The 27,449-nt window shown below is 50.6% G+C and overlaps 1 protein-coding gene and 1 non-coding gene across 3 annotated transcripts; one reads left to right on the forward strand and one right to left on the reverse strand.

The window, feature by feature from the left end:
* Positions 1 to 4,969: 4,969 nt before the first annotated feature.
* TRNAM-CAU (transfer RNA methionine (anticodon CAU)) lies at positions 4,970 to 5,041 on the reverse strand. The gene has a single exon. It is a non-coding gene; the product is annotated as a tRNA-Met (tRNA).
* Positions 5,042 to 17,346: 12,305 nt separating this feature from the next.
* Positions 17,347 to 21,362, forward strand: SELENOW (selenoprotein W). 2 transcript variants are annotated; one of them, XM_027978546.2, is made up of 6 exons: positions 17,347 to 17,447; positions 19,182 to 19,206; positions 19,324 to 19,377; positions 19,575 to 19,649; positions 19,752 to 19,850; positions 20,985 to 21,362. In XM_027978546.2, exons 1-5 carry the CDS (start codon positions 17,419 to 17,421, stop codon positions 19,830 to 19,832), a joined length of 264 nt encoding a protein of 87 aa, XP_027834347.1. In that variant the 5' UTR covers positions 17,347 to 17,418; the 3' UTR covers positions 19,833 to 19,850; positions 20,985 to 21,362. The 2 variants fall into 2 exon arrangements, with proteins under 2 accessions (XP_027834347.1, XP_042088177.1); XM_042232243.1 differs by lacking the exon at positions 19,752 to 19,850.
* The last annotated feature ends 6,087 nt before the right edge of the window (positions 21,363 to 27,449 follow it).

The raw sequence follows: 27,449 nt of genomic DNA on the forward strand, positions 1-27,449 counted from the left end.
CCTCTGGCCTCGCTGAGCGTGACTCGTGCCTCGTCTCCCTCCCGGGGGCAGCTGCTCCCCTGCTGCCCTGCTGAGCACACAGGGATGTGGGTGCCGGGACCTCCTCTCCACCGAAGCCTGGTGGGAAGCCAGGGCGGGCCGGCAGAGGCACGGGCAGAGGAGACAGACCTGCGGTGTGGGCTGTGTGCGCTTGGGTTTCTGATGCGGGGGTGGCTATCCAGCGGTGGGGAGGCAGCCCTTGAGAGCACCCGTCACAGGGCCGGAGCAGCCCCTGACGTCCGCCACCTGCCCGTCCTGCCTTGTCCAGCCATTGGTTCAGGGGGCAGGAATGATCTGTCCCCCTTTTAAAAGTGAGGAAACTGATGCTCATTAGTAGGGATTAATCCTCTCACTCCCCCCACCATAAAGGACTTTTCCAAATCTTTATAAGTAGTAAAGTGCTGTGGTCTCACTGTAAGTCGTCACTGTGGTTCATAAATGTACCAGAGAAAGGGTGAATATCACCCTTGACCTTTGCCCTCCATTCCAAACCTCTTTGCACAGGTGGCTCTCTGCAGTTTCCTGTGAGTGGCTCCATCGTACCCTGTGTGGGTCTATTAAATTATATACACGGGTGTCAGGAAATAGAAGTCTTTTCACTTTTCTGCTTTTTGGATAGGGTCATATTAGTGTGGCTCTATAATTCACCCTGTCGCGCATGTTGGGGAATTTTCTGCGTCTGTGTAGGCTGCATCTTTATTGTTTTCCACAGCTGCATGGAATTCCACTCACCCAGGCCCATGTTACTCCTGGTGAAGCTGGAAGGGGATGGCTGTGCCATTTCACATGAGTTTGTAGGACAGGTACCTGGAAGGGGATCTCTGGGCTACCGGGAAAGTATCTAAAGGGTCGTTTGGATTCAGCCAAATTGCTCTCTGCGTGGGCTGTGCTGATGTTTGCCCTCCAGCAGCCAAGGCGCCCCCTTGCTTGCTCATAGCTCTCCTACTGTCTGCTGCTGCTGCTAAATATGCTGCTAAGTCGCTTCAGTCGTGTCTGACTCTGCGCGACCCCATAGACGACAGCCCACCAGGCTCCGCCATCCCTGAGATTCTCCAGGCAAGAACACTGCTGCTACTAACTACTGTATGGCCTCGTGAATTTTTGAAGTTTGTTGTGTGACTACCAGTGAGGTTGAGCATCGTTTCAGGTGCTCACTCGCAGTTTCTTCCATGCTTTCAAACCTTTGGACTATTTTCCTCGTGGACTGTTGTTTATTTGTAGTAGCTGCTTGTTTATTACGGATCTGAAGATACCATACATGCTACAGACGTTTCTCCCAGGCTCTTCGTTTTTACAAGATACATGCACGGTATCTTGCCAGAAGTGTTGAGTCTTCCTCTGGTTTTTGTTTTTTTTTTTAAACCATAGCCTTTAGGTGGATTGCTCCAGGACAAGATGTTTATAAAAATAGAGCAGGCAATTTATAAAACAAATGGCTGAAGGGAGAGACTAACGTCAGAGCCTCCCCTTCCCCCCACATCATGATTTAAGGGTTTCTGCTGTTCCTCCCCTTCTGCCATCTTAAAAGTAGAGAAGAGTGTTGTACAGACAAGAAAGCAACTCTGCGTGTGTATACAGGAGGGGTCAGAAGAGGGTGAGTTGAAGTGAAAAAGCCACGTCTGGTAAAGCCTTAAGCCTCAGCCTTTTGACCCAGTAATCCATCCTGGGGAGGTAGTCTGAAGGAAGCTAAACTTCTGGAAGAAGGGAGGAGATGGTTAATGTCCATAGATGGCCAGCAGAGCATCTGCTAGACATGAGGACACCTGGGGGATGGGGTGGTCCAGCTACCGGAGGGCAAATGCTGAGTCCTCAGGAAGTGGCTGTTTAATGGCCCCCGGGGGGGGGGTGTGTGTGTGTGTGTGTACCTGTGTGGAATAACAAAAGCCGGGGGTCCGTCATGAAGACATTCGTGGGTCTTCTGCACGTGAATTACATTTTCACTTCCGGTTTTTGCATTAAAAGAAAATGCTGAACTCGAGTTAAATGATTTGCAAGCTGCAGTGATACCCCGTGTTCTGCAGCTTCTTTTGAAATGAATAAAATAGGGGAACGGGGGACAGATCAGAGAGGGATAGATAACTAGACTCGACTTCAAACAAGCTCGGAACTGTGATGGTAGAATCTAAGTGGCAGTCCCAGGAAAACTCTTGGCTTTACTGTCTGAAAATCTTCCTAATAGTTATTGGGGAAAAGTACATTAGGATTTAGCATGATGCCGGTGAAGCTTAGGTTCGAGGCCAATTGCACTAGTCCCTTCAAGACCCTACACCTCCTTTTGAACTTGTAACTTGGTATTTTTCCTACAGTGAGCCCTCCCCCCAGTTGAAAAAGCTTCCAGCACCACAGAACCTGTATCTGCCTGATTGTGGTATAACCCACAAGTGGAGTTAACCCACCAGCTGGGTGATGACTGAATCAGTGATAGTACACTGATGCTGCCGAGTGACCATGAGGTGGCCTTCTAAAGCTTCAGCTACTAGGGGCTTCCCTCCATCCTTTACCACTACCTGCTGGCGGTGGTTCCCTAGGTTAGATTCTGCGCTGCCAACGCAGGGGGCGTGGTTTCGGTTCCGGGTCCAGGAACTAGATCCCACATGCCACAGTTTGCATGCTGCAACTAAGACACAATGCGGCCAAAAAAAAACCCACCTGTAGGCATGAGCCTTAAATTGTGGTTAGGAGTGTGGACTTGGGAGCCAGTTTCTGATTTTATATCCCAGCTCCTTACCTACTAGCTGTGTGACCTTGTGAAGGTTACTTCACCTCTCTGTGCCCCAGAGTCCCTGTCTCCAAGTGTGGGTTATTCCAAGGGTGGAATCTGTACATAAAAGTGCTTAGAAAAGGGCCTGGGACAGAGTAAGCCCTAGAGGAGTGTTGGCTATTATAATGTTAGGGAAGAAACAAAAATGGTTAGGGAAAAAAAAGGATGGAAACTTGCAATCCGTGCCAAAGACTGCTCATACGTGTTCTTACCTTTTGACCCACTGATTGCACTCTTGGGAACATGCCCGAAGGAAACAGCCGGAAATTTGGGGGAAAAACATAATGTAGAGACAGGTTGGTCAGAGGGCTGTGCTGAATGGAAGGAAGCGTGGTAATGGCTGTGGGGTGGGCGGGCCACTCGGGGGAGGGAGGCCAGCCTCTGCAGCCGTTACCAGCATCGGAAGCGTGTGTAATAACCGGGATGTGTTTGTGTTCTGTTCTTTTGTGGAATAAAGCAAACAGGATCTGCCCACATCCACGCTGCGGTTCACTGAACTAACCGCAGAGTCTCTTGGGTGGGGGATTCCAGGGGATTCTTTTTCCTTCTTAAGACTTTTTCCAGCTTTTCCACATTTTTTTTTTCCAAAGGAATTCAGATTGTGGACAAAGATGCCTTGATGAATGCAGAGATGTCAGTCATTGTGCTGTTTGGAAGACTGGGAACAGTTGAAATTAGACTGTCCAAATGTAGGCAATAGAAAGGGTCTTTACAAGTGGGATGTCTACACAATAGGATATTTCATCACCATTTAAGAGAATACCGTCTTTGGGGAGAATTTTGGGGGAAGGGGAAGAATTTTTAATGATCAGGGGAATATACTTAAGGTCTAAGAGAACTGTTAAAATAGGGAAGAACACAGTATGACTTTGACCAGTTTATTTATTTTTACAGTATTTGTCTTTGGCTGCACAGGGTCTTAGTTGGGGCATGTGGGATCTAGTTCCCTGACTCGGGTTGGAGCCGTGGCCCCCTGCATTGGAGAGCAGAATCTTGGCCACTCGACCACTAGGGAAGTCTTCCTAATTCTAAGGGTGAAGGTTAGATTAGGGTGTGTTTTACCACAGTTCAAACATAAGTCCCATCGCCATTCTTTGGCGTAACAGATGATGACAAGATCATTGTTTCACAAAGAATATCTGGAATGTACCAAATGTCACTGAATCCTACAGCCTAAGATTATGAGATGTGAATTTAACCTCAATTTTTTGAAAAAGGGAAAAACCCCACAACCCCCCCCTCCCCAAAAGAAAACCTCTGAAGAGGCAGTGTGTCGGTCGTGTTCCGGGAAAAGCAAGGAGCGCAGTGTAGTTGGAGCGTCGTGAGGAGGGTGTAAGATCAGAAGGTAAGCGGGAGTCAGAGCATCAGTTACTATGGTCCACGCCGGTGACTGTGGGTGAGGAAGCCAGGCGTGAGCGGCCGATGGTGCGGACTGGCGCCCTCTGGTGGCCGTGTGGGGAACAGACAGGGAAAGCAAGGCCTCCCTGAGCCCCGCCCGAAGGTGGCTCCATCAGCGCCGGCAGGTCGGGGTGCAGAGGGGTGGGTGCACCCAGGATACATTTTGAGTGAATCCACCATCAATGGCTGACCTACAAAGAAAAAAGCCAATGGACTTTTGCCTGGTCTGGAGTTGTCATTTCAAGATGGGGAAAGACGGGAGAGAGAGGGGCCCAGAGGTGGTGTGGGCGAATCAGGAACTCAGATTGCTGGTGCCCGTTAGACGCTCAATTGGCTGTGTCGAGTAGGCAGTTGGATATAAAAATCTAGCATTCAAGGGCTAGAAATATGCATTTGGAATCTGCATTAATTATATCCCATACCCATAAATGCCCAATCTCTCCCTACTTACTGCTTTGCGAACCCCATGGACTGCAGCCAGCCAGGCTCCTCTGTCCATGGGGATTCTCCAGGCAAGAACACTGGAGTGGGTTGCCCTGCCCTCCTCCAGGGGATCTTCCCAACCTAGGGTTCGAACCCAGGTCTCCCGCATTGCAGGCAGAGTCCTTTACCAACGGAGGCACCAGAGAAGCCCAAGAATATTGGAGTGGTTAGCCTATCCCTCGTCCAGAGGATCTTCCCGACCCAGGAATCCAAGTGGGGTTTCCTGCACTGCAGGCAGATTCTTTACCAGCTAGCTGAGCTACCGGGGAAGCCCAAAAACATTGCAGCTAGCAGAGAATGGTTTCGATCCATCGACCTCTGGGTTATGGGCCCAGCACGCTCCCGCTGCGCCACTCTGCTAACATTTCGTGCAGTAGAATTTAAATTTAATAAAGCAATTCCTGGCAGCCCACACACAATGGAACAGCGAACAGCATGGTGTAGTTTGCATTTTAGACTTTTTCAGGCACCGCCCCCTCTCCATCTGGGTCTGACCCAGGCTTATCAGTTGAGTCAGGGTCTCCAAACCACTCCCGTGCTCAGCGACTTGCTAGGAGGTCCTACAGGGGTCAATATAGAGTTGATACAGTACAGTCGATACCGTAGAGATGTAGTAGGACACGCAGCGGATCAAAGGGGAGAATCCCGGGGCATCCACTGACGAGTTTCCTGCCTCTGGCTCCTCCCAGCAGGGCTGCCCCGGCACGTTTCCCTAGCAACGAAAATGCGGCCACTTGTATCCAAAGTTTCCGCGCACAGAAGCGCGTTAGAGACTCAGGACCCACCCGAAAATTTGGGGGAGGCTGTTCATGTAGGCACAGTCTACCCAGCATGTACCTAAATTCCAGACTTCCAGAAAGGAAGCAGACACCGGAAGCATAAACCATACTGCTTTGTAAGTCTAGGCAGAGAGAGTAGTTCTTAGCTTCAGGAAAGTTTTGGGTTAGGGGAGGAAAATCAGTCCGTTTCCCTGATCCAAGGGGAGGGCGGATCTTGCCTGCAGTCCTTTCTAATGCTAGTAATTGTTTCTGGCGATCCAGCTGCCCCCACCTCCCACCCTTGCTGTCAGGCTGAATCTGTTATCTCTCCAACTAGCAGTGATAACGAGATAAGAAACCAGATAAGAAAAAGAAAGCCTAAGTCCCCAAAGCAGAGCTAAAACCATTAATCTTTAAGAAAATATAGGCTCATGGGTTAAGAATCCGCCTGCCAAAGCAGGAGACTCAGAAGACGCCGGTTTGATCCCTCAGTCGGGGAAGATCCCCTGGAGGAGGACAATGGCAATCCACTCCAAAGAGAGTCAAACAGGACTGAGCGCACACACATGGGTTTGATATAAAGACCTTGCTGCTGCTAAGTCGCTTCAGTCGTGTCCGACTCTATGCGACCCCATAGACGGAAGCCCACCGGGCTCCCCTGTCCCTGGGATTCTCCAGGCAAGAACACTGGAGTGGGGTGCCATTTCCTTCTCCAATGCATGAAAGTGAAAAGTGAAAGTGAACTCGCTCACTCGTGCCTGACTCTTAGCGACCCCATGGACTGTAGCCTACCAGACTCCTCCGTCCATGGGATTTTCCAGGCAAGAGTACTGAAGTGGGATGCCATTGCCTTCTCCGATAAACACCTTATATAACCACAAATCATGAAGTATAATGAAAGAAAAACGTACCTGGGACTTCATCAAAATGAAAATCTTTTGCTCTTCAAAAGACACTGCTGCAAAAGTGAATAGGCAAGCCACAGACCGGGAAAATATTTCCAAGACAGATAGCTGACAAAAAACTTGTATCTGGAATCTATGAGGAATCCTTACAATTAATAAGAGAAATAGCTCGATAAAAAATCGGCGAAAGATGTGAGGAAGTAGACACTTCATCAGAAAAGACTGGCAACTAAGGGCATGAAAAGTCTTCATTAATCTTTGGGGAAATGCAATTTTATTTTAATTTTTTAAAGAATTTCTTAAAAATAAAATTCTATTTATTTGACTGCACCGAGTCTTAGTTGCACCTGCAGGGTCTTCGATCTTCACTGTGGCATGGGGATCTTTAGTCGTGGCAGGTGAGCTGTCACATGTGGCAGATGGAACCTGGTTCCCTGACCAGGGATGGAGCATGAGCCCCTGTATCGGGAGCTCAAAATTATAGCCACTGAACCACCAGAGAAGTCCCGACAAGTGCAAAATTAACACAATGAGATAGTTCCCCAGGCCCATGGGAATGTTGAGATGAAAAAAAAACTGAGTCTTCCAAATGCTGGTGAGGGTGAGGTTGGGGATGAAGCAACCAGAACTCTGGCACCCGGCTTGGGGGAATATGAAATGTTACAGCCTCCATGGACAACAGTTTGGCAGCTTCCTTAAAAAATGAACCATATACCCCTCTATGACCCAGGAATTTCACACCTAGGTATTTATGCCAGACAGAGGAAAGCCTCAGATCAGTTCAGTTAAGTTCAGTTGCTCAGTCGTGTCCAACTCTTTGCAACCCCATGAACTGCAGCACGCCAGGCCTCCTTGTCCATCACCAATTCCTGGAGTTCACGCAGACTCACGTCCATCAAGTCTGTGATGTCATCCAGCCATCTCATCCTCTGTCGTCCCCTTCTCCTCCTGCCCCCAATCCCTCCCAGCATCAGAGTCTTTTCCAATGAGTCAACTCTTCGCATGAGGTGGTCAAAGTACTGGAGTTTCAGCTTCAGCATCATTCCTGCCAAAGAAATCCCAGGGCTGATCTCCTTCAGAATGGACTGGTTGGATCTCCTTGCAGTCCAGGGACTCTCAAGAGTCTTCTCCAACACCACAGTTCAAAAGCATCAATTCTTCAGCACTCAGCTTTCTTCACAGTCCAACTCTCACATCCATACATGACCACAGGAAAAACCATAGCCTTGACTAGATGGACCTTAGTCGGCAAAGTAATGTCTCTGCTTTTCAACATGCTATCTAGGTTGGTCATAACTTTTCTTCCAAGGAGTAAGCGTCTTTTAATTTCATGGCTACAGTTACCATCTGCAGTGATTTTGGAGCCCCCAAAAATAAAGTCTGACACTGTTTACACTGTTTCGCCATCTATTTCCCATGAAGTGATGGGACCAGATGCCATGATCTTCATTTTCTGAATGTTGAGCTTTAAGCCAACTTTTTCACTCTCCTCTTTCACTTTCATCAAGAGGCTTTTGAGTTCCTCTTCACTTTCTGCCATAAGGGTGGTGTCATCTGCATATCTGAAGTTATTGATATTTCTCCCAGCAATCTTGATTCCAGCTTGTGTTTCTTCCAACCCAGTGTTTCTCATGATGTACTCTGCATGTAAGTTAAATAAGCAGGGTGACAATATACAGCCTTGATGTACTCCTTTTCCTATTTGGAACCAGTCTGTTGTTCCATGTCCAGTTCTAGCTGTTGCTTCCCGACCTGCATATAGGTTTCTCAAGAGACAGGTCAGGTGGTCTGGTATTCCCATCTCTTTCAGAATTTTCCACAGTTTATTGTGATCCACACAGTCCAAAGCTTTGGCATAGTCAACAAAGCAGAAATAGATGTTTTTCTGGAACTCTCTTGCTTTTCCATGATCCAGCGGATGTTGGCAATTTGATCTCTGGTTCCCCTGCCTTTTCTAAAACCAGCTTGAACATCAGGAAGTTCACGGTTCAAGTATTGCTGAAGCCTGGCTTGGAGAATTTTGAGCATTACTTTACTAGCGTGTGAGATGAGTGCAATTGTGTGGTAGTTTGAGCATTCTTTGGCATTGCCTTTCTTTGGGATCAGAATGAAAACTGACCTTGTCCAGTCCTGTGGCCACTGCTGAGTTTTCCACATTTGCTGGCATATTGAGTGCAGCACTTTCACAGCATCGTCTTTCACGATTTGAAATAGCTCAACTGGAATGCCATCACCTCCACTAGCTTTGTTCATAGTGATGCTTTCTAAGGCCCACTTGACTTCACATTCCAGGATGTCTGGCTCTAGGTGAGTGATCACACCATCGTGATTATCTTGGTCCTGAAGATCTTTTTTGTACAGTTCTTCTGTGTATTCTTGCCACCTCTTCTTAATATCTTCTGCTTCTGTTAGGTCCATACCATTTCTGTCCTTTATTGAGCCCTTTTTGGATGAAATGTTCCCTTGGTATCTCTAATTTTCTTGAAGAGATCTCTAGTCTTTCCCATTCTGTTGTTTTCCTCTATTTCTTTGCATTGATCGCTGAAGAAGGTTTTCTTATCTCTTCTTGCTATTCTTTGGAACTCTGCATTCAGATGCTTATATCTTTCCTTTTCTCCTTTGCTTTTCGCTTCTCTTCTTTTCACAGCTATTTGTAAGGCCTCCTGAGACAGCCATTTTGCTTTTTTTGCATTTCTTTGCATGGGGATGGTCTTGATCCCTGTCTCCTGTACAATGTCACGAACCTCCGTCCATAATTCATCAGGCACTCTATCTATCAGATCTAGTCCCTTAAATCTATTTCTCACTTCCACTGTATAATCATAAGGGATTTGATTTAGGTCATACCTGAATGGACTAGCGGTTTTCCCTACTTTCTTCAATTTAAGTCTGAATTTGGCAATAAGGAATTCATGATCTGAGCCACAGTCAGCTCCTGGTCTTGTTTTTGTTGACTGTATAGAGCTTCTCCATCTTTGGCTGCAAAGAATATAATCAATCTGATTTCAATGTTGACCATCTGGTGATATCCATGTGTAGAGTCTTCTCTTGTGTTGGAAGAGGGTGTTTGCTATGACCAGTGCATTTTCTTGGCAAAACTCTATTAGTCTTTGCCCTGCTTCATTCTGCATTCCAAGGCCAAATTTGCCTGTTACTCCAGGTGTTTCTTGACTTCCTACTTTTGCATTCCAGTCCCCTATAATGAAAAGGATATCTTTTAGGGCTGTTTGTTAGTTCTAAAAGGTCTTGTAGGTCTTCATAGAACTGTTCAACTTCAGCTTCTTCAGCGTTACTGGTTGGGGCATAGACTTGGATTACTGTGATATTGAATGGTTTGCCTTGGAAACGAACAGAGATCATTCTGTCATTTTTGAGATTGCATCCAAGTACTGCATTTCGGATGCTTTTGTTGACCATGATGGCTACTCCATTTCTTCTAAGGGATTCCTGCCCGCAGTAGTAGATATAATGGTCATCTGAGTTAAATTCACCCATTCCAGTCCATTTTAGTTCGCTGATTCCTAGAATGTCCACGTTCACTCTTGCCATCTCTTGTTTGACCACTTCCAATTTGCCTTGATTCACGGACCTGACATTCCAGGTTCCTATGCAATACTGCTCTTTACAGCATCAGACCTTGCTTCTATCACCAGTCACATCCAGAACTGGGTATTGTTTTTGCTTTGGCTCCATCCCTTCATTCTTTCTGGAGTTATTTCTCCACTGATCTCTAGTAGCATATTGGGCACCTACTGACCTGGGGAGTTCCTCTTTCAGTATCCTATCATTTTGCCTTTTCATACTGTTCATGGGGTTCTCAAGGCAAGAATACTGAAGTGGCTTGCCATTCCTTCTCCAGTGGACCACATTCTGTCAGACCTCTCCACCATGACCCGCCCGTCTTGGGTTGCCCCGCGGGCATGGCTTAGTTTCATTGAGTTAGACAAGGCTGTGGTCCTAGTGTGATTAGATTGAATAGTTTTCTGTGAGTATGGTTTCAGTGTGTCTGCCCTCTGATGCCCTCTTGCAACACCTACCGTCTTACTTGGGTTTCTCTTACCTTGGGCGTGGGGTATCTCTTCATGCCTGCTCCAGCAAAGCGCAGCCACTGCTCCTTACCTTGGACGAGGGGTATCTCCTCACCACCACCCCTCCTGAGGAAAGCCTATGGCCATGCAAAGACGTGCATACACGAAAGTACAGAGCAGCTTTGTTTGTGAACAGCTAGGGGAGCTTGCTGGGCTTCCCAGTTGGCGCAAGTGGTAAAGAATCCGCCTGCCAATGCAGGAGACGCAAGACACAGATTCAGTCCCTGGGTCTGGAAGATCCCCTGGAGAAGGAAATAGCCACCCACCCTGGTATTCTTGCCTGGAGAATCCCATGAACTGGGATTTTAGAGGAGCCTGGCGGGCTACAGTCCATAAGGGTGGCAAAGAGTCGGACACGACTGAGCAACTAATACTTCAGGCTGTGGGACAGGCTCCAGGCTCCAGGCTCAGGGCAGCCAGCACCATGTGGGGAGGGGGGTGAATCCCCCCAAGGCCACCCAGCCAGGTGTGGCTCCAGTGACCTGCGGGTCCCAGGTCAGCAGCCCCAGGGAAGGTGGAGTGTGGGAGGTGTGAGGGGGTAACCCCCGACGGCGAGCGGCACCCCGAGATCACTGTGCCCCCTCACACCCCTGATGGAGGGCTTCTCCCCACCCCCGCCGGGGCTCCCAGTGCCGGGGCTCCCGGTACCTCGGCTCCCGTCGCCACCACTGGCCGCCTGCTCCTGCGTGTGCAGCACCCGGGGGCTGTGGACGAAGACGCAGGTGGGGTGCATGCAGCACAATGCCCTGCTGGGTCTGGGTGTGGGAGATCCTGCTCTTCCCGCTGCCAAGTTCCCTCCTCTATGTCTCAGAAGTCTCCTCCTGCAGGAAGCCCTCCCTGACACAGAGCCTCGGGTAGCATCTTCCCTGCGACAGAGACGAGGCAGAGGCTGGATCTCCTGGCTTTTCAGAAGTCCAGGCCTCCTTCACCCCCTTGGAGCTTTCCATGTCAGTTGCTCAGTTGTCTTTGTGATCCCATGGACTGTAACCCGCCAGGCTCCTCTGTCCTTGGGATTCTCTAGGCAAGAATACTGGAGTGGGTAACCATTCCCTTTTCCAGGGGACTTTTGGACTCAGGCATGGAAACCATGTCTGAAGCATTGCAGGCATATTCTTTACCATGTGAGCCAGCAGGGAAGCTTTTGAGGTCCCTGACAAGTCCCCACCCCACCCCACACTCACCTCCCCACCCTGCTTTTATCCATCATGCTGACAGGAAGCTGGTTCAGAGCACAGGTTCCACAGTCAGACAAGGCCTGGTGTGACCTCAGCCAAGTACCTCAGTTTGCCCCTCTGTAAAATGGGATGATCACAGTTCCTGCCTTTTAGGGCCTGAAGGAGGCTTTTATGTCACTGTATATTCAAGGGCTGGCTGCTCTTATTAATAACAGAGCTGCCTTCCCTGATCTGTTTACAGAACCCCCCACCATCCTTCCTGGCTTTATTTTTCTTCCCAGCACTCGCGACAGCCTCTCGAAGTCTGTTTGTTTCTGTTTTCCCGTGTCTGTCTGCTTGACCATAATGTGAGTCCCAGAAGGTGGGGACCACGTCTGCTTACTGTGTGACCCCAGGCCTGTGGAGCTTGGGTGTGGGTCACTGCGAGACTGTAGGGGGAGCCTCTGTGTGCGTGTAATTGGGCTGCAGTGTCTCTGCCTGAGTGTGTCCCTGGGCTGGTGTGTGGTTGTGCAATGGTGTTCAAGTCGCGATGCATCCCGGTGAGAGTCTGGCTGGGTTACTGTGTTCATTAATGTTGCGTGTGTGTGGTTGTATTGCTGTGTGCCAGGCTCTGCCTCCCAGGGTAGCACTGTGGTTGTATAGTCTCATTGTGTGTCTTGTCCCTGCCATGGTGATGTGTACCATTGTATTACTGTGTAATTGTGTGCCTTTGTCTCTTGGGAGCAGGTGGAGTTGTCTGTTGCCGTGTGCCTATGTCGGGGGGCATTAATGATCCTGTGTGTGCAGCTGTGCGGTTGTGTATCAACGTCCGTGACCTAAGCCAGTGGTGTGTGCTCTGCATACAATCGTGGGTCCCAGCGAGCAGGATCTCAGGGTGGGCTGTTGTGTCTCGGGCTGGACATGGGTGTGTTGTGTCATTGTGTGTCCAGGGTACAGTTGTGTGTTCCGCCATGTGGCCGAGTAGAGGCGGCAGTCACTGTGAGTTGTGCATTTGGAGGTGTTGATGTTGTGATCCCGGCTGGGTATGGGCTGGGCTGTTGTGTATTGAGAGTGAAGGGTGTTTTTGTGTCGTTGTGTAGCAGAATAGAGGTACGTGCTGAGTTGTGTTGTGTCTCTGGTTGGGCTGTGGTTTGTCTGGATGTGCAGTGGTTTAGCCAGATGAGGGTGAGCGCTGTGTGTTACCATTTGTGTGTGTGTGTATGTGTGGGTACACGTGTGTGTGAGGGAGAGTGCGCAAGAAAGGGATGGTTTCCCAGCCCCAGAACCATGACTAATGCCTCCAGCATCCCCCACTTCTTGGCGACAGAGACCTTTTTGTTCTCGGTGGCATAAAGGGGGTGTTTCATTCTTCAGGCCCCTGGCAAATTCTCAGCCTCAAGTCTGGTCGATAAAACAGCCTCTGGGCATTTGCCCTGTGCGCAGCCACTTGCTGCGTGTTTGAGAGCGTCAGACCCGGGACAACCAGAGTGCTTGGGGTAGTGATGGGGAGCCCTACAGGGACCCTGGCCAGCCTGAGGGGTGCGGCTGGGCTTCCTTGAGGACAGCATTGTTAGAAGATAATTTTGTGGAGAGAGACTTTGGGGAAACCAAGACTCAAACAGATCTAAAAGTGAACACGTGTTAAAGATTTCACTTAACCCTGTGAAGTGTTACAGCTGGTTCAGAGGAGACTCAAAGAACAGACACACTGACTTCCCTAGAAGTCCAGTGGTTAAGACTCCGCACCTCCAGTGCAGGGGGCGCAGGTTCGATTCCTGGACGCGGAACTAAGATCCCATGTGCTGCGGGGTGTGGCCAAAAAATAAAAAGATTTTAAAAAAAACAGTTGCATTTATAGATCAGAGATAGTGCATCAAAAATGCAAGTAGAGGCAAAACATTTGAGGGGGAGTCTTATGGTCTCAAAATTTGTGTTTCCCCCAAATTCATATGTTGAAATTCTGCTCCCCAAAGATGATGGTATGAGGAGGTGGGGTCTTCGGGAAGGGCTGAAGTCATGAAGGTGGAACCCTCGTGAGTGGGATTAGTGCTGTTAGAAAACAGGCTCCAGGGACATCCCCAGTCCCTTCCACCTGGTGAGCTCACAGTGCAAAGGGGCCAGCCATGAACACGAGAAGGCCCTCATTCAACCATGCTGGCACCTTGGTCTTGGACTCCCAGCCTCCATAACTGGGAGCAATACATATCTGTTGTTTATAAGCATATACGCTGTAGTATTCTGTCATAACAACCAAATGGCCTAAGGGAGGTAGGGTTTTCCTTCTAGACAGAATTTATGTGCATACCTCTACAGAAGATTCATCGTGGAATTTCCTTGGCGATCACGTGGTTGAGACCATGAATTTCCAATGCAGGAGGCGCGAGTTCCATTCCTGGTTGGAAGACTAAGATCCCACATGCTTGCTGCATGGCACGGCAACTCCCCACCCCACCCCACCCCCCCAAAAAAAAAACACGAACCAGCAAACAAAAACAGAAGATGTTTCTTGTGTTGCCTTCACTTACCTACAGTTTATAGAGTTGTAAAACAGACTCCATAGAATCAGGTAACTCTGAATGATTGGTTACAGTTTGAATTATCCCCTACCCAGAATTCATCTATGAAGTCCTAACCCCCAGCAGCTCAGAATGTGACCTTGTTTGGAAACAAGCTTGTTGCACATGTAATGAGTGAAGAGGAGGTCATTTGGCATAGGGCGGGCCCTAACCTAAAATGACTGGGTCGTGTAAACTGGAGAGACTTGGACCCAGACATGTGCACCGGGAGCATGTCATGTGAACGTGCAGGCAGAAACTGGATGATGTGCTTATAAGCCAAGAAACACCAAAGATTGCCAGTCAGACACCAGAAGCTAGGGGAGAAGCAGGGAGCAGATTCTTTCCCACAGCACTCAGGAGGAAACAACCCTGCTGACACCTTGATTGCTGACTTCCGGCCTCTAGAACCATGAGGTAAATGTCTGTGGTTTAAGTCACTAAGTTTCTGGTGCTTAGCGATAATAGTGATGATTAGCAAACTAAGACCAGTAGTCCTGTAGGGATGTGAGAGTCGGACCATAAAGATGGTCAAAGGAGGGACCATAAAGAGAGCGCCGAAGGATTGAAGCTTTCGAACTGTGGTGCTGGAGAAGACTCTTGAGAGTCCCTTGGAGAGCAAGGAAATCAAACCAGTCAGTCCTAAAGGAAATCTACCCTGAATATTCATTGGAAGGACTGATGCTGAAGCTGAAGCTCCAGTACTTTGGCCACCTGATATGATGAGCCGACTCAATGGAAAAGACTCTGATGCTGGGAAAGACTGAAGGCAGGAGGAGAAGAGGGCGACAGATGACCAGATGGTTTGATGGCATCACCGACTCAATGGACATGAGTTTGAGCAAATTCTGGGAGATAGTGAAGGACAGGGAAGCCTGGTGTGCTGCAGTCCATGGGATCACAAACACTGACCACATGACTTAGCGATTGAATGACAGCAACAGATGTATTAATAATGTGGAGAAGCCACAGTTTACCAAGATACAAAAATTCTCCTACAATATGTTGTTGGAACTGATTCCTGGAGGATGAGCAGGATCAGGCAGCAGGGAAGGGTCGAAATAGCTGTGCAAAGGCCCAGAGGCGGGTGAGTGGGTGAGGTCCAAGATTCCATGTGGCTAGCGCACTGAGAGGGACCAGAAGGGAACAATGGGGCCAATCAGGGGCGGAGCATGCTAAGTCTTGGCTTATCTTGTTGCACTTCTGTTTTCTTTTTTCTTTTGGGCCAAGCTTCCCCTTCAGTTCAGTTCAGTTGCTCAGTCATGTCCAACTCTTTTCGACCCCATGGACTGCAGCACGCCAGGCTTCCCTGTCCATCACCAACTCCTGGAGTCTACTCAAACTCATGTCCTTTGAGTCGGTGATGCCATCCAACCATCTCGTCCTCTGTTGCCCCCTTCTCCTCCCACCTTCAATCTTTCCCAGCATCAGGGTCTTTTCCAGTGAGTCAGTCTTCGCATCAGGTGGCCAGAGTACTGGAGTTTCAGCTTCAGCATCAGTCCTTCCAGTGAACATTCAAGACTGATTTCCCTTAGGGTGAACTAGTTGGATATTCTTGCTGTCCAAGGGACTCTCAAGAATCTTCTCCAGCACCACAGTTCAAAAGCCTCAATTCCTTGGCACTCAGCTTTCTTTATAGTCCAACTGTCACATTCATACATGACTACTGGAAAAACCATAGGTTTTACTAGATGGACCTTTGTTGGCAAAGTAATATCTCTGCTTTTCAACATGCTATCTAGGTTGGTCATAACTTTTCTTCCTAGGAGCAAGCGTCTTAATTTCATGGCTGCACTCACCATCTGCAGTGATTTTGGAGCATGCAAAAAATAAAGTCTGTCACTATTTCCACTGTTTCCCCATCTCTTTGCCATGAAGGGATGGGATCAGATGCCACGATCTTAGCTTCCCCTTAGGAGATCCCTGTTTCCCCACCAGGGACTGAACCTTTGCCACCACGGTAAAAGCCTGGAATTCTAATCGCTGGACCACCAGGGACTTCCCAAGGCTTGGGTTTTTGTTCTAAGCGCCCTGGGAGCCTGAAAGACACCTGATTATGGGACACTGATTACGCCCGGCTGCATGTTAACTGCTCTGCATCACAGGCTGGTTATATTGATACTTGCCCAAGACCACCGAGATCACACAGCTGGCAGCAATGGGGGGTGGGAATTGAACCTAGTCTGCCAGGAGCCCCGAGACATCAGGATCACGGCAGGTGAGGATCAGGGGGTCAGAGACGGAAGCTGGGGCTGGAAGACCTCGGTCAGGGACTTTGGCTATTTTTTCATTGCTGTATCTTCCGATGGCATCACGACTGGATGGACATGAGTTTGAACAAGCTCTGGGAGATGGTGATGGACAGGGAAGCCTGGCCTGCTGCAGTCCATGGGGTTGCAAAGAGTCGGACACGACTGAGCGACTGAACTTAGCTGTATCTTCAGAACCTATGACTGCAGCAAGGTACCCAATATGTATTTGTTAAATGGGTAATCAATCATTCTCTGGAGGCATTTATGCCCGGAAGAGGAAAACTGAGGCTGAGAGATGCATCGGCTTTCTAAAGCCCTTATACCTCAGCTGCCAACTTCTAGCACTTTCCATGACCCCCTTGCCTCAAAAAGGTCTGGAAGGCGCAAAAGGGTGGGTGAGTTGGTCGGGGCGGGGGCGGGGGGAGAGGGCGGGGTGCGGGGGGAACTTCAGTGCCGATCAGGCGGCGCCCAGGTTTGGATGCCCGGCTTTATTTAATAAGGCAGCGGGTCCCCTGGACCGCTCATTGAAAAAAACAGCTTCAGGGGCCGCCCATGTGTACCCCGAATCCTTGCGAACTCGGCCCCCTTTCCCCCTCAAGCCGCCCTCAAGGTCCTCCCAGCGAAACGAGCAAGGTCAGTTGCAATTCAGTTTGCAACCAGCAGCTGTTGGCCCTCAACCCCCGCCCCTTGAGACCGTACCATTCTGGCTCGGAGAAGGGGGGGTCCGGGAGCGGGGTGCGCAGAGGACTCTTTTGAGGACCCCCTCTGCCGGGGTTTTCCCTGGCCTCACAGGGAGCTTGGGGTAAGATTTGCGTGGGGGGCTCAGGGCGGTGGGCTTCAGGGTGCCTCTCGCCTCCGCTCCAGAGGCCTGTCCTCATTCCCCCCTCTCCTGGCATGGTCCGTGCTGCGGAACGCCAAGAGCTAGGCCTGTGTGCACACGCCCCGCCCGGGGCGCAGACCTCGCCCTGCTTCGCCCGGGTTCGGATCGAGAGTCCGCGCTGCAGCGGGCACCGCGGTCAGGAGCTATGGCGGTCGTCGTCCGAGTAGTTTATTGGTGAGCACGCGGGCCAGAGGTGCCCTCCTCGAATCCCGCTCGGGCCCCGCCCTGTCCCGGCGGAGCTGGGCTCTGGGGGAGTCGGGGGTGCGCGGGGGAGGGGGCAGGACCCTTGGGGAGCCTTGCACTGGGGAGAGGGTTCCGTGCGGGTGCGGTGGGCGTGGGAGGAGGCGGAAAACGAGCATGTTGATTTCTTGGCCTCCCCCTCCCCAATTTGTGACATTCTAGACGTCTCAGGTCCTAAAAGGTAGAACTGAGACACGTGTGTGTCGTTTTAACCCCCACCCCCACCCCGATTCCCGGGCTCAGGGTGGGGAGCAGGTGGGGGTCGGTTTGTAATGCAGGAGGAACCTCTCTGGGCGGTTCGGTCTCCCCTCCCCCAGGACCGGTCGTCGGGTGGGGCCGGCCAGAGTCAGGAGGTTCCAGATCGTCCCGGCCTGTGTTGGGCAAGGACTTAAACCCAGACGGTGGATGCTTTTTTGCTGTTAACCCTCCTCGGTTTCTGACCCCACTTTTCCCATCCGTAGAGGGAGTGATTTTTTTTTTAAATTTTATTTTTGATTGTGGCATCATTGCTTTCCCATATTGTGTTGGTTTCTGCCATATGTCAACGTGAATTGGCCGTAGGTGTACCGGTGTCCGTTCCCTCTTGAACCTCCCTCCTCCCCCCCCCCCACCCCCCCCGGCTAGGTTGTAGTCTTAATGGTTATGGCGGAGGGAGTGCAGTGTGTTGGGTGTTACACATTTGGTCTAATTGCCCGCTTTAAGGGGGAAAACGTGTGCTCGGCAGGAAGTGTCTGTCCCGTAGGGGGTGTCACAGCCCTGGCGCCTTGGACTGTACTGGCCTGCACAGGCATGCTGGCCTGTGGGCGCTCAATAAATACGTGTTCCCTGAATTTCCTTCCCCAGAAACTCCCTGGGCAGGGGTTGTAGCTCCATTCTACAAGTGCGGAAACCGAGGCTGGGAGTGGGGCGCGGGCGGATCACAGGGGTACCGCACCTGGGTCTGCTGGCTGTCCGCTTGGGGCGGGGGAGGAGGGTCCCTGCCTGGGGGTTTGAAAGGTTTAGACCTGTCCCTGCGTTAGTTAGTGTCCCTGCCCGCTGAGTCAAGCAGAGGGTAGAGTGACATTTTGAGGCGCCTCCCCTTCCCCTCCCCCGCTTTGCCTGTGCACCAGTCTCCGGTCCCGAAATAGTCTGCGGGGCGGGGAGGGGGCGGGGTGGGGAGAGGGCGGGGCGGGGAGGCGGTTATCCTTCACCCTCAGGCATGGGAGGGCCTTGGGAATCCTGCAGTCATGGTTGCCCTGAGGCCTGGGTACCGGCTGTGGGTGGGGCTGCTGTGTTGGGCAGCTCTCATCCTGACCTGGCTCTCTCCGTTTTGCCTCCCTCTCCCCTCTGCCTCGCGCTTGTGCTCTCTCCTCGTCGCCCCCGATTCTGTGCACCGCCCCCCACGCTCTGCCTCTTGTCTCCCTTGCTCTGTGTTCCCTGTGTGGCTGGCTCCCTTCCTGTGCCTCCACCTCTGTGCTGCGCCCCGCCCCCGTGTGCCCCGTGTCTTTCCTCTCTTTGGAGAGTGTCTGTCTCCTTCTATCATCCGTGTCCCTCTTCATCTCTTCCGCTTCCTCCCCGCCATTTGCCTCTGTCTCCTTGCCTGCCTTGCCTCTCCCCTCCCATCCCTGGATCCCCACTGTCCCCCTCCTCCTCTCCCGGGACCCACTCTCTTGGACACGCTCCCACCAGTGGCGCTTGAGGCTACAAGCCCAAGGTAAGCCATGTGGTCCCAAGAGGCTGCCCTGGAAAGTGGGGGAGGGGGTTTAGCCCATGGTGGGGGCCCACCTATGTGGCTTCTGTGGACCCTGTGTGACCACCCACCCCTTTCCAGTATCTTCAGCTCAAGAAGAAGTTAGAAGATGAGTTCCCTAGCCGTTTGGACATCGTGAGTCTCCGGGAGGGGGAAGGAGTCAGACGTGGGTCCTGTCTGTCCCTCAGTCCTGGTGGCAGTGGGGGTGGTTTGGATCAGCCCCCTACCCCCCCCCCCCCCCCCCCCCGCCACTGTGTTCTCCCTTCCCTGGGAAGGGGCAGGTGTCCGAAAGGGGGCATCTCCGCCCCTCCAGCATCTCTCCTTCTCCCCAGTGCGGCGAGGGGACTCCCCAGGTCACCGGCTTCTTTGAAGTGTTCGTAGCGGGAAAGCTGGTTCACTCCAAGAAGGTATGTCTGTCCATCCTGCGTCACTGGGGGCCAGTGGGGGGTTGGGACTCGGGTTGGCGTCTTGGTCCCAGCCTGTCCCTCCCCTGGTCCTCCCTCCTCCAGGGAGGCGATGGCTACGTGGACACAGAGAGCAAGTTTCTGAAGCTGGTGGCCGCCATCAAAGCCGCTTTGGCTCAGGCCTGATGTGCCCTGAAGGCAGAGGTGAGGGGGGCCCCGCCCCGAGGCCGCAGAACTGACCCCTGGTTCCCAATGGACTCCAACCCTGAGGCCTAGTTTCCAGCCCAGTACATTCCACTGGTTGCAATTTCCACTCTGTTCTCTGGACCATAGCACTGCTTTTCAGCATCTGCTGAGCCTGATTTTCAATGTTCGAGCTTCTATGTTCCAGATGAGCCCCAAACCGAGCCTACTCTAGATCTGGGTCCTGGTCACTAACCTAGTCTGTAACCAAGCTCTGGCTCCTGGCTTTTGAGATCCTGGAAGCAGTTTCTACCCTCCATCTAAGCTTGAGTGCCAGTTCCTGCCCCACGTGTGCTAGAACTGAGCGTCTGTCCCGGGAGCCTGTGGACCCAGCCGCCTGCCCCCAGCATGCTTTGCACCAGCAACCTGGTTCTCAAATGCTTTGACCTCGAGTTCTGTTTCATTGGAGCAGAATGAGGCTGCTTTCAGTGGGAATTTGGACCTGCAGTACAATTTGAATCAATGCAGTGCAAAAATACGAATGTCTTGCCTCCTATGCAGGTCTGAAAAGGAGGGAGTCTCCCCAAATTACCAAAAAAAAAAAACCCCACCAAGAATTGCTTAATTCCAAAAAAAAAAAAGAAAAAAGATGCACAAAGAAAAAGGAGAAAAAAAGAATTCCATAATTCCCAGGCTGCATGAGCTGGCTATGCATGCGCTGTTGCTGTCAGGAGGGAGGGGGTGCCCCTTTGGGGGGGACTTGAATTCTTAAATGGAGCACATCCCTTGCAGAAACACACCGTTTGCCACCTCCAGACTGTCAGTCACTCAAATGCATTTGCTTAAACCAGCATGAGGTTGGCTTGGATTCTAGAGAAGTCCCCCAATGATGATTTTATCCAAGATAAACCAAGATGGGATTCATACAAAAGAGAGAGGGGAAGGAATGACTCTTGTTCACAAGTTGAGTGCAATTTAAGGAGTCCCGAAACCCCCCGTCAGGCTCAGTGATTCTTGCAGGACTCAGAACACACCAGAGCTGTTCCACTCCTGGTTACAGTTTATTACAAGGAAAGCTTAAGAGATGAAAGGCAGGGAAGCACCTCGCTTTCATCCGGCCTCTGAACCCCCCGTCCCCGCCTCTTCTCCACACAGACCAGTAACCGTGGCCCAGCCCCTCTCGGCAGACGCTTCATGACAGGAAGGACTGAAATGTCTCTTGGACGCCTGGTCCTTCCCTGATGTTCTCACGGCCGCCGGTTGGAGCAGAGATGGACACCCCTGGTCTTTGCCTGTGCGTGTGTGTGTGAGTGCGTGTGTCCCTGCACGCTGGTCCTGGTGCCTTCCCCATCCCTCATCTCCCTGCATCTCCACCGCCCCTCCATGTCTCCCTTCTACCCTGTGGTGTCTGGGGTGGTCCTGCTCCAGGCTTCCTTTTCAAGGGGAAGCCGAGAGGAGGATCAGGATGAGTGAGTCTCAGATTTCAACAGTGATGGCAACAGCTCACAACTCAATAAATGGTGATGAGGTTAACAGGCCTGTGTCTGCGTGTGTCCATTTTCCTCTGCAGCGGCCTCCCGCTGGTCTCCGCCCCGGGAAATTAGTGGCTTGGTAGTGCGGAGCTAGGACCAACTCAGGGCTGAACTTTCCAGTGGTCCCTCAGGCCAAGGTGGAGGTGGGCTCTGGGTGCCCCCTGGAGCCGCCATGGGTGTACATCCTGCAGGGTGAAGCGGGTTCCTGGTTCCCGGGTTTGGAGGTAACCTGGCAGCGACTGGGAGGAAAGTGCTGGGTGGCATGTTAGGCTGGCTCACCCCTCCTCTCGCCTGCCTGCCCCCTTTACCGTCCTCGAGCTGGAGACTAGCTGTCCTCACCTCCTAGCTCTGAGTTTGATCCCATGACTTGCTTTGGCCAGTGGAGTGAGGCAGACGTAACCACGCCAGGTCTAAGCCTGGGCCTTCGGAGGCCCAGTGGTCCTGCCAGTGTCAGGACACGGAGGAGGGCCTGGCAGTCTCTCAGGCTCCGATCTTAAATCATGTGGCAAGATGGTAAAAGTGATGGGGAGTCTGGCCACTGATGGCCTTCTGTACAACCCTCAATTTATTTTGAGGCAGTCCCACCATGGTGAGCTTCGGAACGTTTTCACCACCTCAAGGAGAAACCCTTATACTATAGAGCACCCCTCCAGTCCTGAGCATGCACCCCTTTGGTCCCCAGCACTGCCTCCCCCCTCCTCCCCCCGCCCTGCCCTGGAGCAGCCACTAACCCACTTTCTGTAGATTTCCCTATTGGGAGGTTTCACAAAAGTGGAATCATTCGGTGTGTGTGGTCTGTGGCTCTTCGCTTGGCGTAATGTTCTCAAGGTTCGCCCATGATGAGGATTGGCACACAGCAGAACGCCATTCCTTTTTATGGCTGAATAATTTTGCACTCTGTGGGCCACCATTTCATCCGTTGGTGAACATTTAGGCGGTTTGTACTCCTTGGCTACTGTGAGCAGTGCTTCTGTGGACTTCCGTGCCCAAGTTTTTGTTTAAGCACCAGTTCTCAGGTCCTTTGGGCAGATAGCTAGGAGTGGAACAGCTGGGTCAACAGCAATGATTTTTAAAAGAAGAACTTTCCTGGCAGAAGGTCATATGAAGACCATTAGATTCGCTCAGAATTGAGGAACTTTTTTTTCTTTCATTTGAGGAACTCTTTTTTTTTTAATTGTTTATTTGGCTGCACCTGGTCTTAGCTGCAGCATGTGGGATCTAGTTCCCTCACCAGGGATCAAACCAGGGCCCCCTGCATTCGCAGCGCGAAATTGTAGCCACTGGGCCACCAAAATTCCCTCAAGAAACTGAATGCTTTTGGTGGCCATAAAGTCTGCACTTATTTCAAATATAATTCTAACCCAATGAACTCTCAAACCTTGAGTCACAGAAATGAAGTCATTTGTCCCCTAAGCCAAATGCTGACCCATGAGATCGCACCTGTGCTCCATGGATCCATACCCAGTGTCGTCTGGGAAAGTCTCCCCTGACAACAATCAGTAGTACCAACGAGAAGGAAAGCCCTCCCTCATCTTCACTGGTAACAACTCTGACAATTCAGTACATTCTGGCAGTTTATACCTAAACCAGGTAGGTGGACTGGGACTCCAGGAAGCTTGATCTTAACCCTGCTGGAGCCTGCGTGGTGGTACCCTCAGCTCTCCCGTTGGTTTAGCCTCGTCACATCGTGCCACCAGTGGGTAATTTAAATAACACAAGACTCTCAAGTCCTTTGTTTAAGCAAGAAATCTAGTGGGTCAGGCTAGGCTGGGTTATGCTTCTGTGGAAACACACAAAAACAAACTCAAATCTCAATGGGTTAAACCCGGCACGTGCAAAGCCCTCTTCAGGGCAGGTGTCCTCCCTGCGCCCAGTCAGTGACCTAGAGCAGCATTTGTCCAGTAGGACGTTGTGATGATGGGATTTTTCTGTATCTGTCCAGCACCGTGGCCACTGGGCACACGCCACATGGTGCTAGGCAGAGCTTGAAAGGAGGTGGATGTGACTGAGGATCTGAATTTTTAATTAATTCATTTGTTTCCGGCTGTGCTGTCTTCATAGCTGTGCTCCAGCTCTCTCTAGTTGTGACGAGTGGGGACTACTCCCCATTTGTGGGACACAGGCTTCCCATTGCGCTTCTCTTGTTGCGGCACATGGGCTTTAGGCATGCAGGCATCAGCAGTCCTGCCGTCTATGGGGTCGCACAGAGTCGGACACGACTGAAGGACAGCAGTAGTCATGGCCCACAGACTTAGTTGCCCCGAGGCATGTGAACTCCTCCCGAACCAGGGATCAAACCTGTGTCCCCTGCATTGGCAGGCATATTCTTAGCCACTGGACCACCAGGCAAGTCTGGAACTAGGAATTTTTATTTTACTTTATTTCAACTGACATTGAAATTCGTGGCAGGTGTGGCGCGTGGCTATCTTACTGGACAGTGCAGACCTAGATAGATAGAGATTCTCTTCTGTTGTTGCACCTGGACCCACAGCATCCTCAATCCGCATGGCTGGGAAAAGAAACACGCACTAGCTCTTCAAGACCTTAGCCGGGAAGCGACACACGTCTCAGTTCTAGTCGCAGCCCATTGGCCAGAATAGTCACAAGGCTCCACCCACCTGTACAACCCACCTGGGAACGGTGGTCAGGAAAGGAAGGGGAGCCCGAAAAAATGGTAAGCGCTAGAAATATCTACCAGGCTCCTTTTGATTTTACCTATGCGTGGAGGAGAAACAGAAAATACCATGACCCTATTGTGTCTTAACCAAGACAATTCACGTCTTCAAGAAAAAGAATTCAGCAGGATCGTCAGTGGAAGCCTGAAGTGGGAGAAACACTGAATTCTTTTCCAACAGCGACACCGTGTGGCCACTTTGGAGAACTTCAGCTTCCCACATCCCCTCGGATCACCAGGAATCAGTACGCACACTATAGAATCATTTCCTTGAGATTTACTGTAGTGAATCACCATCTTAGGCTTGGTGATATGATGCTTTTTTTTTTCTTTTGCCATATGGCATGCAGGATCTTAGTTCCCAGACCAGGGATCGGGCCCACACTCCCTGAATTGAAAACGTATAGTCTTTTATTATTATTTAAAAGATGCATTTATTTATTGGTTGTGGTGGGCTTTCCTTGCTTTGGGTGGGCTTTCTCTAGCTGCAGCAGACGGGGTCTTTTCATTGCAGAGGCTTCTCTTGCTGCGGAGCCCCGGGCTCTAGGCGCACAGGCTTCCGTAGTTGTGGCGCTTGGGCTTTGTTGCTCGGTGGCATATGGGATCTTTGCGGAGCAGGGGACAAACCAGTGTCCCTCGCATTGCAAAGCGGAGTCATATCCACTGGACCACGAGGCAAGTCTCCCAGAACTTTTCTGTATTTTCATGTTTTCCTTTCTTTAGCTTGTTGGGTGTTCATGTGCTTGGTTTATGCCTCATGGTGGCAAGATGGCAATGTTTAAATCAGAGCCTCAACCAATTTCTCTCTCTCTCTCTTTTCTCTATTTTTGAGGACCATTATGAACCTATGGGTTTTTACGTATTTGACATCTTTCACCCTGCTTGCCGGCGTTCTTCTTTTGAAGATTTAATGGTCCCACCTTTGGTTTCTTCAGCGTTTGGACAGAAACCCCATCATCTCTGAGAGCTTTTTTGTGCTTTTGCTGTGATGAGATGGTCTCAGCTCACCTTCATTTTTCCGGCCTCAGACCTGGATCCAGTCTTTATGCCCAAACTCGGGTTATTCCCAGAGGGAAATGACATTTAGAGATGATAATCTGTGCTCCTAGCAATCTAGAGAGGTATCAAAATCTCCAGGCCCTCAGGGGTCAAGATGCTCCATGTCTACGGGTGGGAGAAACTCATTCCGATCAACAGTGCTTCTGCCTCTGGGTCTCGCTCCTCTGCCCCTGTTTCTTCAGTGTCCTTCTGCATCAATCCCTAACAGGGTCTGTTAGATAAGCAGGAGCAGCTTCTGTCACATCTTGGCAGCCCCCAGAGCCGTCCATCCTGTTATGTCTGTCCAACCCCCCTCCCCAACCTCCGTCACCTGTCACATGACTCCCTTCCCTCTCTCTCCAGTTTGATCTAATTTTTCTCTCTGCTCTCCTGAGGCCAGCCCAGCATAAGAGGATTGGAGCATTTGCTAAATGGGACCAGGACAGGGTCAGAGGACCGGCTGTGGGGGAGAGTCAGGGGCCAGGACGGCCTCAGGAGGGCGGTAGGGGGCGGTAGAGGAAGAGGGAGCTGGAAAGAGAGGTGAGTGATGCTCCCACCTGAGATGGGAAGAAACAGAGGGAGAGGGAACGTTTCAAAAGGGAGGGCATGCTCCCTGGCTGGGATGGTTAGCAGTATTTGCATGGTTGTGCGTGATTGCGTGCTAAGTCATGTCAGACTCTGCGACCCCCCAGGGATGGTAGCCCGCCAGGCTTCTCTGTCCATGCGGATTCTCCAGGCAAGAATACTGGAGTGGGTTGCCATGGCCTCCTCCAGGGGATCTTCCTGACCCAGGGATCGAACCCCAGTCTCCTGCATTGGCAGGCAGGTTCTTTACTACTAGCGCCACCTAGGAAGCCCTTTGCATGGTCACCGGTGGCATATTTAAAGAATAAATAAGATAAGCTATAAATGAAGGGGTGTGAGCAAGAGCGGTATGGAGGGACTGAGAGAGAAAAGAAACATTGTCTGGAGTTTCAAGCAGTATGCGCTAGTCACTGTGCAAAGGACTAGGATTCTATCAGCTCCTCATAAACCTGTTTCAGTTCAGTTCAGTTCAGTCACTCAGTCGTGTCTGACTCTTTGCGACCCCATGAATCGCAGCACGCCAGGCCTCCCTGTCCATCACCATCTCCCGGAGTTCACTCAGACTCACGTCCATCTAGTCCATGATGCCATCCAGCCATCTCATCCTCGGTCGTCCCCTTCTCCTCCTGCCCCCAATCCATCCCAGCATCAGAGTCTTTTCCAATGAGTCAACTCTTCTCATGAGGTGGCCAAAGTACTGGAGCTTCAGTTTTAGCATCATTCCTTCCAAAAGAAATCCCAGGGTTGATCTCCTTCAGAATGGACTGGTTGGATCTCCTTGCAGTCCAAGGGACTCTCAAGAGTCTTTTCTAACACCACAGTTCAAAAGCATCAATTCTTCGGCGCTCAGCCTTCTTCACAGTCCAACTCTCACATCCATACATGACCACAGGAAAAACCATAGCCTTGACTAGACAGACTTTAGTCGGCAAAGTAATGTCTCTGCTTTTGAATATACTATCTAGATTGGTCATAACTTTTCTCCCAAGGAGTAAGCGTCTTTTAATTTCATGGCTGCAATCACCATCTGCAGTGATTTTGGAGTCCAAAAACACAAAGCCTGACACTGTTTCCACTGTTTCCCCATCTATTTCCCATGAAATGATGGGACCAGATGCCATGATCTTCGTTTTCTGAATGTTGAGCTTTAAGCCAACTTTTTCACTCTCCTCTTTCACTTTCATCAAGAGGCTTTTTAGTTCCTCTTCACTTTCTGCCATAAGGGTGGTGCCATCTGCATATCTGAGGTGATTGATATTTCTCCTGGCAATCTTGATTCCAGCTTGTGTTTCTTCCAACCCAGTGTTTCTCATGATGTACTCTGCATGTAAGTTAAATAAGCAGGGTGACGATATACAGCCTTGATGTACTCCTTTTCCTATTTGGAACCAGTCTGTTGTTCCATGTCCAGTTCTAACTGTTGCTTCCTGACCTGCATACAGATTTCTCAAGAGGCAGGTTAGGTGGTCTGGTATTCCCATCTCTTTCAGAATTTTCCACAGTTTATTGTGATCCTCACAGTCAAAGGCTTTGGCATAGTCAACAAAGCAGAAATAGATATTTTTCTGGAACTCTCTTGCTTTTTCCATGATCCAGTGGATGTTGACAATTTGATCTCTGGTTCCTTTGCCTTTTCTAAAACCAGCTTGAACATCAGGGAGTTCGCGGTTCATGTATTGCTGAAGCCTGGGTTGGAGAATTTTGAGCATTACTTTACTAGCGTGTGAGATGAGTGCAATTGTGTGGTAGTTTGAGCATTCTTTTGCATTGCCTTTCTTTAGAATTGGAATG

This window comes from Ovis aries, chromosome 14 (assembly GCF_016772045.2).
Source record: "Ovis aries strain OAR_USU_Benz2616 breed Rambouillet chromosome 14, ARS-UI_Ramb_v3.0, whole genome shotgun sequence".
Taxonomy (NCBI): Eukaryota; Metazoa; Chordata; class Mammalia; order Artiodactyla; family Bovidae; genus Ovis; species Ovis aries.